This window comes from Eimeria mitis, genomic scaffold (genome assembly GCF_000499745.2).
Source record: "Eimeria mitis Houghton genomic scaffold, Emh_scaff185, whole genome shotgun sequence".
NCBI lineage: Eukaryota > Apicomplexa > Conoidasida > Eucoccidiorida > Eimeriidae > Eimeria > Eimeria mitis.
Genome location: NW_013570171.1, coordinates 18,922 through 28,540, shown reverse-complemented (window position 1 = coordinate 28,540; position 9,619 = coordinate 18,922). Strand labels below are relative to the sequence as shown.

The 9,619-nt window shown below is 49.7% G+C and overlaps 2 protein-coding genes across 2 annotated transcripts; one reads left to right on the top strand and one right to left on the bottom strand.

The window, feature by feature from the left end:
• Positions 1 to 1,834: 1,834 nt before the first annotated feature.
• Positions 1,835 to 2,605, bottom strand: EMH_0002410 (uncharacterized protein; the record flags this gene model as incomplete). The annotated part of the gene is made up of 1 exon (XM_013495977.1): positions 1,835 to 2,605. One exon carries the CDS (start codon positions 2,603 to 2,605, stop codon positions 1,835 to 1,837), a length of 771 nt encoding a protein of 256 aa, XP_013351431.1.
• Positions 2,606 to 7,169: 4,564 nt separating this feature from the next.
• On the top strand, positions 7,170 to 8,752 carry EMH_0002400 (uncharacterized protein; the record flags this gene model as incomplete). The annotated part of the gene is made up of 3 exons (XM_013495976.1): positions 7,170 to 7,395; positions 7,654 to 8,128; positions 8,635 to 8,752. 3 exons carry the CDS (start codon positions 7,170 to 7,172, stop codon positions 8,750 to 8,752), a joined length of 819 nt encoding a protein of 272 aa, XP_013351430.1.
• Between the last annotated feature and the right edge of the window lie 867 nt (positions 8,753 to 9,619).

The window sequence follows — 9,619 nt, the reverse complement described above, 5'->3', positions numbered from 1 at the left end:
ATATATATATATATATATATATATATATATATATATATATATATATATATATATATGTATATATGTAATTATATATATATTACATTTGCTTCCTTTTCATTCGTGAACAGGCAAACTAAACCCAATGCAGCATCAGGCCGTCACCACATCTGCAAGCAGAAGGAAGGTGAGCGTCAACCAGAAGACAACTGTTTTGTGCCTTTGGTGCTGCTGCTCCTCCTGCTGCTGCTGTTCGGTTACAGCGTTTTTCTTCTGGATTGATAGAGATAGCATATTTAACAAAATTAACATCTGAATAAGGGGCTCTCGTTTATGCTCCCCAGGAGATGGAGGCTTTATTAGCTCCTACAGAAGCTGTGAAATACATATCCGGGATTCTCTTAACAATTGTTTTATGAAGAGATGGTGAATCGAGTTCGTCTTACATATCTCCTGCATCCAAAGTTGTGGGCTGTCCCTACTTCTGTGATCATCATCGTCACGCCGATGCTCTTGATTAGGCGATAAAGGACTTCATTCAAAATAATCCCTTTGGTGAATCTCTCGTGCAATGAATTGATTGAATTTCGTATATCCGGTACCGATGTACAAAGCAGTCGTTTTCCGAACACTTGTGAATTGAAAGTTTGGTTATCTTTCTAAATCCGTTAGGCAAACCCTGAGGTCCCCTGCTGAACCCCAGGGCCTTGATATTTCCCGTCCTCATCGACGCTCCGATCTTAATGCTCGTTTACATACTAAAGTGCCTCAACTGCAACATTTTGCTCATATTTATGTGCATAATTGTCTAAAGTGCGTTGCATCTGCACTGAAAACAGTGGCAGTCAGGCCAGCTTCGTCTTAGACTTTACGCCAGAGGTCTCTGGGCAAACAAGTGCTGCTATCTGAAAGAGCCAACTCGTTCTGCATCCTGGCTCACTATGGAAAGTCGAACCAGAGCTCAAGATCCGAAGGACCACTGAGCCAACCCAGGAAACCAGAAGCTTGTAACAGCATTCAGTCGCAGTTGTGCGGGTGTGAACCCGTCGCATTACGTGTAACAAATAACTCGGGTGGATTCAAATGCTTGCTACCTGCTGGTGCGGGTGCTGGCGCTGGTACTGGTGTTGGCTTGGTTCAGTAAAGAAAAAGTGCCTATGAAGTAACTTCCAAAGTGTTGGGGTTAAAAATTAAGGAGACGTGCAACGGTTAACAAGCACGGAAAGTTGTATTGCTGCTTGCTGTTTTTCAGAGCCCACTCTTGTGGAAAAAATACAAGGAAGCAATGCCATTCAACTAGTTCGCAGCAAGATTTTCCGGTCTCACGCCCAACAGCAGCCCAACTGCAGCTCTCCGCGGGAGGAGCGTCCGACCGGCACAAACACTACATGGGCCGTCAACTACACGCAATTCAACTAGCATTAAAACACTGAAGCGACCCTGGCAGCCTCACCGCGCTACATCTCACTTCCCAATCAAATCGCCCTTTAAAAATATGTAACGCTGTTGCTCCAGCACTCTCGCACCCCCTTGGTCGCCTCCTTGCAGTCATGTACTTCTACCGCCTCCACCTAGACGCCCAGCACTCACATCGTCTACTAGCCGACTCCTGACTCGACACGAGGATGTAGCGTTCTTAACCGTAACATCACAGTCCTCCCCTTCACCAGCCCCCCCTGCATACAAGTACAAACGAACACAACACAGGACCGGATGCTGCTAATTTTGCTGGTCCGCCAAATTCGACTTCTGCGCCTACACTCTACCTAGCAGTATGACCTGCAAATGCGGCTTGCGATGATGGTGACTGTCACGGGTTAATCACTGTGAATCAGAGCTAAGTTCACACGAGTGCTCATGTGCAGATGTAAACCCACTTAAAATGGCGTCTGATAGTAGCTTCATTCTCTGCAAAGAGCTCCTTGAACTTCGCAATCTGTTCTAGAGGAACATCAGCGCTAAATCCAGCGCATCTGGTCTCTCTGTCGAAGAGGATTAGCGTACGCAACCGATGCCCAAGGGAAAGGTCTGTACTGTCAGATCCGTATAACTCGCACTCCTTAGCGTACTGAAGCAGCTGCTCAAAGTGCTTGATTTTTGCAGCCACCTCTTCTGGTCCCAGAGCATGCGCTGGATTGGGAGCATGGTAAATTATTACGCCTTCTGGCGGTGGTGCACACCCTTTGCCGATACCATCAGGAATTCTTCTGGTGCCATCCCCAAGCCGCGGACGGTGAGAAGACCCCCCTGCGGCTCCACTGGAAGCGCCACCAGTCGGAACCCCCTCAGGCCTCTCCCATCCACGTTTGGCCGACGTTTTACTTCCTTTGGAGCTAGTGAGGAAGGACGAAAGACGATTAACACCCCCCAGCAGCCGTATCAACCCCATAGACAGCAATGAGAGAAACACTAGCATAGACCCTTTAGCGATTGGAACCAGGGCTCCTTTCACCCGTTCTGGTTGAAAGTGCTGTTGCGATTTACCACCTTCACCACCTGCAACTCCATGCCCGTAAGGGGGAGGGGATGAAATTCCCTGGTGATGGTGGTCGGCAGCAATCGTGAGCTCTGGTTGCGAGATGGTCAGGTACGCTGCAGCAGCAGCAAACGCAAGGGAACGCAACATCTTCTGATCTAAATTCGTGGAAAACAAAATCAAATTAACGGAGTTGGTGGTCAGCGCAAGAAGTTATTAAAAAGTAATGATGCTTGCATACAGGCACGGAGCACTCGACAGAACCGGGAGCGAGGGGAAAGCAGTACGGTGGGCAAGCGGCTTCCCCAACATTGGCTGGCAATCGCGCTTATGGTGTCTTGTCTGTGACGAATATAATTCGCTAACAACTCGTAATACATCACTTATTGCAGGTTCTTGCTTATATATGCCAACTTTTATCTCTCTTGTACCTCGGACAACGCTGAAAACATCGAGAGGGGGCTCCCAGTTGTTGCCCACTGGCGGCGAGATGAGTATCACATATTACTACCGTCTGATCCCTTCAATGTGATGCCTCGTCATGTTCTTTAGGCTCTTTCTTCGGTGTTTGGATTCGCATTTTTGCATGGGGCCTGTGACAACTCTCCAGTTACCGAGACCGGACGTGTAAGCTTGCAGGGGCAGTACAATCGGGCAGATCTATTATATATAAGTAGTGCTTTAGTTTCCCTACTTAGATGATAAATCTCACTCCTCAATAATGATCACAGTAGTGCCACTTAGAAGCATGTTGATAGAATTGTTTACATAGCTCAGCACACAGCCGTATACGTTCTCGATGCTACCTGGGATGTAGGCGCAGCCGACTGGCTGCAGCGGCTTAGGTAGAGAGGCCTGGAGCCGCCCCTGTAGGCCCCAATGGGACGATACGGGCGAAGGGTCCAACCAGAGTCAGAACTTTTCCCCCGGGAACTTCAACTTAGTAAGCCGATTGAGAATATTTGTTTGCCCACAGAAGTGTAGGAGTATTGCTACTTACAAACTTAGTAAGCTGATTTAAAGGATTTGTTTGCCCACAAACTTCTTGTTAGTGAGTAGCAATTGTCTTACATAGTTCCTACTCAGATGTCTTGGCGCCATTACTCATACAGACCCTGGATGCTGATTCATTAGATGTGTCTGCCCTACAGATGCCTATTCTGACCATAGGTGTTTATATATATACATTTGCGTGTCAACTCTTAGAAGGGGAAAGTTTTTGTACGTTTTCTTGAGGAGGTGGATTTCACTCACCTCGTACTTCATGCATTTCTGCACTGCTGCATGCTGCGTATGGAACTCGGCGAGTGAGAGCTTGCGGAGCCACCTTATAACGGCCAGATTCAACGTTCGAACAAGGCAGCGGTGTTTCGCTTTAGACCGTCGATGCCGGGGAGCAACGGGTCGAATCGCGCGATGTTGTGTTACGAACCCATTCTGCGCAAGGCAGGGGATCAAACGACGTCGACGAGTTGTGCTGTGTATAGAGTAGCGGTCTATCTCAAGCCAGTGAGCTCGCGCCAGAAGGCGAAAACGAGTTTCGGGGCCGTGTCAGTAATAAGGCTCTTAGGAAAGCAGCAGAGCTTCCAGATATTAATGAATAACTGTGCCAATCCTTCCGTTGGAAAGAAGCTTGAGCAGAGGATGAGACGGGCGCACTTGCTGAGTCTGCGCACAATCCCATAATTACTATCGCACCCTCTGACCAATGGTAAGCCCAGTATAGAACCCATGAAGTACCTGTCTAGATTCGTTCAGAAATCAGATGACCCTGCAGGAGTCCTGATTTGAGAGTGTTCCGTGACTTTTGCTGCTGAAAGTATGGACACGTGACGATATATTCCTCTGCTGAGTCCGGCATCCGCAGCTGCCAAAAGGATATAGCAACAAACTCCACAGCGAGACTGGCCCGACCATGACCGGCTGAAGCACTATCGTGCATTTTGTGCAAAGCTTCGGTGTGAAGCGAAAATGGGTCGTATTGCTTGCGGACGCCAGGCTTCGTCTGGTACCAAGGGAGATTGCCATCTACTGTAGTGAATACTCACTACAATCACGGCAACAATGCCGTGCTCGTTGTGAAATGAGTGAGGGTTGTATGGACAGTGGAAGTGCCTGTGAGCGCTTATGGATGTACACTGAGTATAACATTGGTGAATACATTAAACATTCTTTATGAAGTGCTCATTGGTATGACTGTAGGAGAGGCTGGCATGAGCCCTGCTGCAAAAGGTATTGCAACATGCTACGCCGTCTCCTCTCCCAGCCCCAACGGCCGCAGTACCTGCTCTAGCGGGGTTGCAGAAGAGAACAATTTTAGAGAATAAACTGAGAGAAGTAATTTCCTTTAACCCTTGTTAGTTTGTTATGTTGTTGTTTCATTATGAGAGGTACTGCCTGCCAGCTCGCTATACACAGCTGTGGGGTTCTATGGATGCGCCCCACAGTAGTCCTTCAGAGATACAACCTAGTAATGCGTAAAGCTAACTGCGAATATTTATACTAAAGAGAAACACTCTATGTTGTCTTGAACAGATCTCAGCATAGCATGTGAAGGACTCAGGGCTCTCCTTACATCTCATCAGCTTACTGGGCCAGCAGTACCTGTAGTGTTATGGATTCGCATCACCAAATCGTGTGAGGGAACATGGATCCCTACTATGCCTCACAGTTGAGTTTTTCACGTGCGTGTGTGTTGCCGTTGGGGTCACAAGACGCAGAGCTGTTGGCAGTGACTGGTGCATCTACTGACGTGAGTAGGATCATGTTCCGAGGGCCATATGAACCCTAAGGCCGCAAACTCACCCTTCTGAAGGAGAGTTTCTCACAGTCTTGTGGTTGTCGTCTGCAACGAGAATCCTCTGTCTTATCCGAGGAAGTCACGAGATACAAAAAGGTTGAATGCTTGTGATAAGAGTTTTCGAAGGGCAGTTGTTCCTCACCAGGCAGCCTGGGACCGGCGGCCTAAGGATCTTGAGCCCAGGGGGAGGAGGCGGCAAGAGAGGAGTTGCAACGCACGCCCCTCCAACTGGTGCTGCTACACAGTGTTTCGTGCATGCGCAACCAAGCCCCTTTGCTGCATTCATTAAGGATATAGACCATTGTTGAGCACTGAATTGACCCCTAGTAGCCAGCCTAAACGCAAGTAGGAATTCACAGACCAACTCGACACAAAAAGAGAGAATATCGGCCTGATTCGGTGATAGAGAGCTGCAATGAAACAAAACGGCTTACTATAAGGCTAGCTTTGACAGAAGCGAGCTGCAATGAAGGTAAAAACTGGAAGTTAGGGTTGGCCTTCTTCGCCTCTCCCCAGGCGTACTGGGCGTTGAGCTCAGGGCCTGCGTGCTGCGGGGAGGAAGCAGCCTAAATGGGGCTGCAGTGCACCTCGATGCGGCTCGTGATGCATGCAAGCCTCACGTGTACAGACAAGGAATCTTCAACGAAGCTTCGTTTGCTGCATGCTGTACCTCTGTATACACTTACTGGGCGTTTGTATTCAGTTGCAGGCAACCTACCAAGACCAGGTGAAATGCAGACCACGCTACACTACACCTACGGTAAGAGTTTCTTACAAACACTTAAGCTGCTCCCCCACCCGTAACCCCAGGCGTTCTGGGCACAGCGGGTCAGGGGCTGGGGTTGCTGTAGAGAAAGGGGCCTTTGCTGGGGGGCCCCGCAGCTTGCTGCAACTGCCGCAGGCAAAGCCAAGCTTCCTTCGCTGCATGCATTATCTCTGTAGAGACCTGCTGAGCACTTGTGTTTGCTTGTAGTCAGGCTAAAGAGACTAAGTGAATGTTCCTGTGTAAGCTGGAGACAGACAACACTACTCAGAGTCCTGCTCTGGCTGTGAAGGCGAGGGGAGAATGAAGTCATTGAAATATTATAGAACTGATGATAAACATTAAACTATATATATATATATATATATATATATATATATATACGGCCGCAGCCAAGCCTTCAGCCTAAACCTTAAACCCCCCTGCTGTACCACCCCCCCATCTCAACACAGCCCCAAGGCCCCACTGGAGTTCGTCTTCATCGTCTGCTGGTTTGTTTGCCTTCGTGAATTTTGTCTCTTCTTTCTAAATTCTAAACCCTAAACCCTAATCGACAAACCCTCAAGGCAAAACCCCTACGGCGTAAACCCTAATTCCTAAACCCTAAACCCTCTCGGCGTGTGCTGGCCCTTGTTGTGGTGTCTCGTGTGAATTTGTTTATCCTCTTCTTCGTCTGTCTGCTCTTCCTGCAGCATTTACTCTATTAACATTTTTTTTGCTGCTACAGCTGCTGCTGCACCTGCTGCAGCAACGACACTGCTGCAGCCCGTGGGGCCCCATTGTCTTCTATCAAGAGAAAAAAAACGTCAGCAGCAGCCTCACAAACCCTAAACCCTAGCCCTCCAGATCCCCCCTTCAGTCGGGCTGAAGGGTTTAGGGTCTATGGCTTAGGGTTTAGGGTTTAGGGTTTAGGGTTTAGCGTGGGGGTTTACCAGCGATGTTCCTGGAGCTGCTCTCGGAGCCCGCCTGCGGCAGAAGCAGCAGCAAAAGCAGCAGCAAAAGCAGCAGCAGCACAAGCAGCAGCAGCAGCAACAACAGCGCCACGAGCAGTATTATCCCCCGAACACAAACCAGCAGCAACAAAAACAGCTACAACAACAGCAACAGCAACAGCAGCAACAGCAGCAGCAGCAGCGGCAGCAGCAGCCAAGATGCAGCCGCCCAACATGCAGCAACATCAGCCCCCCCAGCAGTGTGCTCCCGTTCCCTACGGGCAGCACCAAGCTCCAGCTCAGTTCCATCCACAGCAGCAGCAGCAGCAGCAGCAGCCCCAGACTATGCCACCGCAGCAGCAGCAGCTGCAGCAACAGCCATCACTGCAGCCGCCGCCGCAGCAACAGCAGCAGCAGCAGCAGCAGCAGCAGCAGCCGCAACCTGGTGCTGTTCTCCCAGCCCCCCCCGTCGGCTTTCCTGCTGCAGCAACAGCTCGCTTTCTATCTAATCTAAGCTCAGCTGCATTCAGCCTGCATGCAAAGAGCATGCACGGCCCCCCGCCTACACCGCAGCAGCTGCAGCAACTCATATATCCTGCTGAGCCGGTGATGCTCTGTGTCTTGGGGTCCTTCACGCGAAACAAAACTGTGTATGTAACACCACAAACCCTACATTCTAAACCCTAACACTAAACACATGCAGATGCCACCTCTAGCAGCAGCAGCAGCAGCAGCAGCAGCAGCAGCACCATACCCGTAGCAGCAGCACCACAAACAGCAACAAAAACAGCGGACCCAGCAGCAGCAGCAGCAATGCTAGCGACAACAGCAACAGGAACAACAGCAGCAGCAGCGTCAGCATCAGCATCATCATCATCAGCAGCAGCAGCAGCAGCAGCACCAACAGCAGCAACAGCAGCAACAGCAGCAGCAGCAGCAGCAGCAGCAGGAGTTGTATGCATGTGTATATTGTGCAGGCTGCAAGTAACGGACGGGCAGCTTTTCTGTCGCATTGCTTCAGCCCAGCCTCCCCCGCTGCCGCCAGAGCAGCAGCAGCAGCAGCAGCAGCAGCAGCAAGAAACCCCACAGGCTGTTGAGGCGCGTATGTCTTTAGCAGCAAATCAACTGAGGGGCAGACTGCTGCTCTTTGAACGACTCAATCTCGCGCTGACACCCAAGTACGTTTGTCTTTGCTTTTTTCTCCTTGTCTTTGCTTTTTTCTCATTGTCTTTCTTTTTTTATCCTTGTCTTTGCGTTTTTCTCTTTCTCCTTGTCTTTGTTTCTTTTTCCTTGTCTTTGTTTTTTTCTCCTTGTCTTTGCTTTTTTTCTCTTTCTCCTTGTCTTTGTTTCTTTCTCCTTGTCTTTGTTTCTTTCTATTTGTCTTTGTCTCTTTTCCCTTGTTTTTGTTTCTTTTTCCTTGTCTTTGTTTCTTTCTACTTGTCTTTGCTTCTTTCTCTTTCTTCTTGTCTTTGCTTTTATTATCTCTTTCTATTTGTCTTTGTTTTTTTCTGTTTGTCTTTGCTTGCTTCTCTCTCCTTGTATACTTTTTCCTGTGTCTTTGTTTTTGTTTGTTTCTCTCGTTTTGTCTTTGTTTGTTTTTTTGTTTCTTTTGCTGCTGTGTCTTTGTTTTTTCTTGTCTTTGCTTCTGCCTTCTGGCCCCTTCTTTTTAATGCCGCTTTATCAGTGCATATCAGCGTAGCTCCAGCAAGCAGCAGCAGCAGCAAGCAGCAGCAGCAGCAAGCAGCAGCAGCAGCAAGCAGCAGCAGCAGCAGCAGCAGCAACAACAGCAGCAACAGCAGTAGAAGCAACAGCACCAGCACGTTTAGGAGCATCTACAGCAGCAAGAGCGACAAAAACAGCAGCAGCAGCTGCTGCAGCAACACCAGCAGCAACAGCAGCAACAACAACACCAGCAGCAGCAGCTGCTGCAGCAACAGCAGCAGCAGCAGCAACAGCAGCAGCAGCAGAGTGTGTATTTTGTCTGTTTGCTGCTAGGGGGAAATCTGTTATTCTTTCGCGGGCCTTCAGGCTCCTTGACGGCGACTTCTCTCACATTGTACCTCAGCTGCTCAGCACATGTCCAGAGGTTTGCTGCTGCTGCTGCTGCTGCTGCTGCTGCTGCCGCTGGTGCTGCTGCCGCTGGTGCTGCTGCTGTTGCCGCTGGTGCTGCTGCTGGTGGTGCTGCTGCTGGTGTTGATGTTGTTCGTGGTGTTGGTATTGCTGCAGGTGTTGTTGTTGCTGTTGGTGCTGCTGCTGCTGCTGCTGCTTATGGTGTTGCTGCTGTTGTTGCTGCCTACGCTTCTGGTGCTGTGTTCTGGTGGTTTAGGTGCTTCTAATGTTTTTGCTGCTGACAGTAGTTCACTTGCTGCTGCTGCTGCTGCTCTTGCTGCTGCGGCTCGTGGTGCTGTTTGTTCTGCCGCCGTCTTTCTCTGTACTGTGTTGCTGCTGGCGAGGTTCTCCTCTTGTTGCTGCTGTTGCTGCTGCAGCTGCTGTGTAGCTGCTGGGGTGCTGCAGCAGCAGCTGCTAACTCCTGCTGCCTCTGCTAATTGCTGCTGCTGCTGCTGCTGCTGCTTGCTGCTGGTTCTGCTGCCTCAGGTCGCTCTCCCCGCCTTTCCTCCCCAGTCTTATGCTCAGAACCAGGGAGACAGACAGCAGCAACAGCAGCAGCA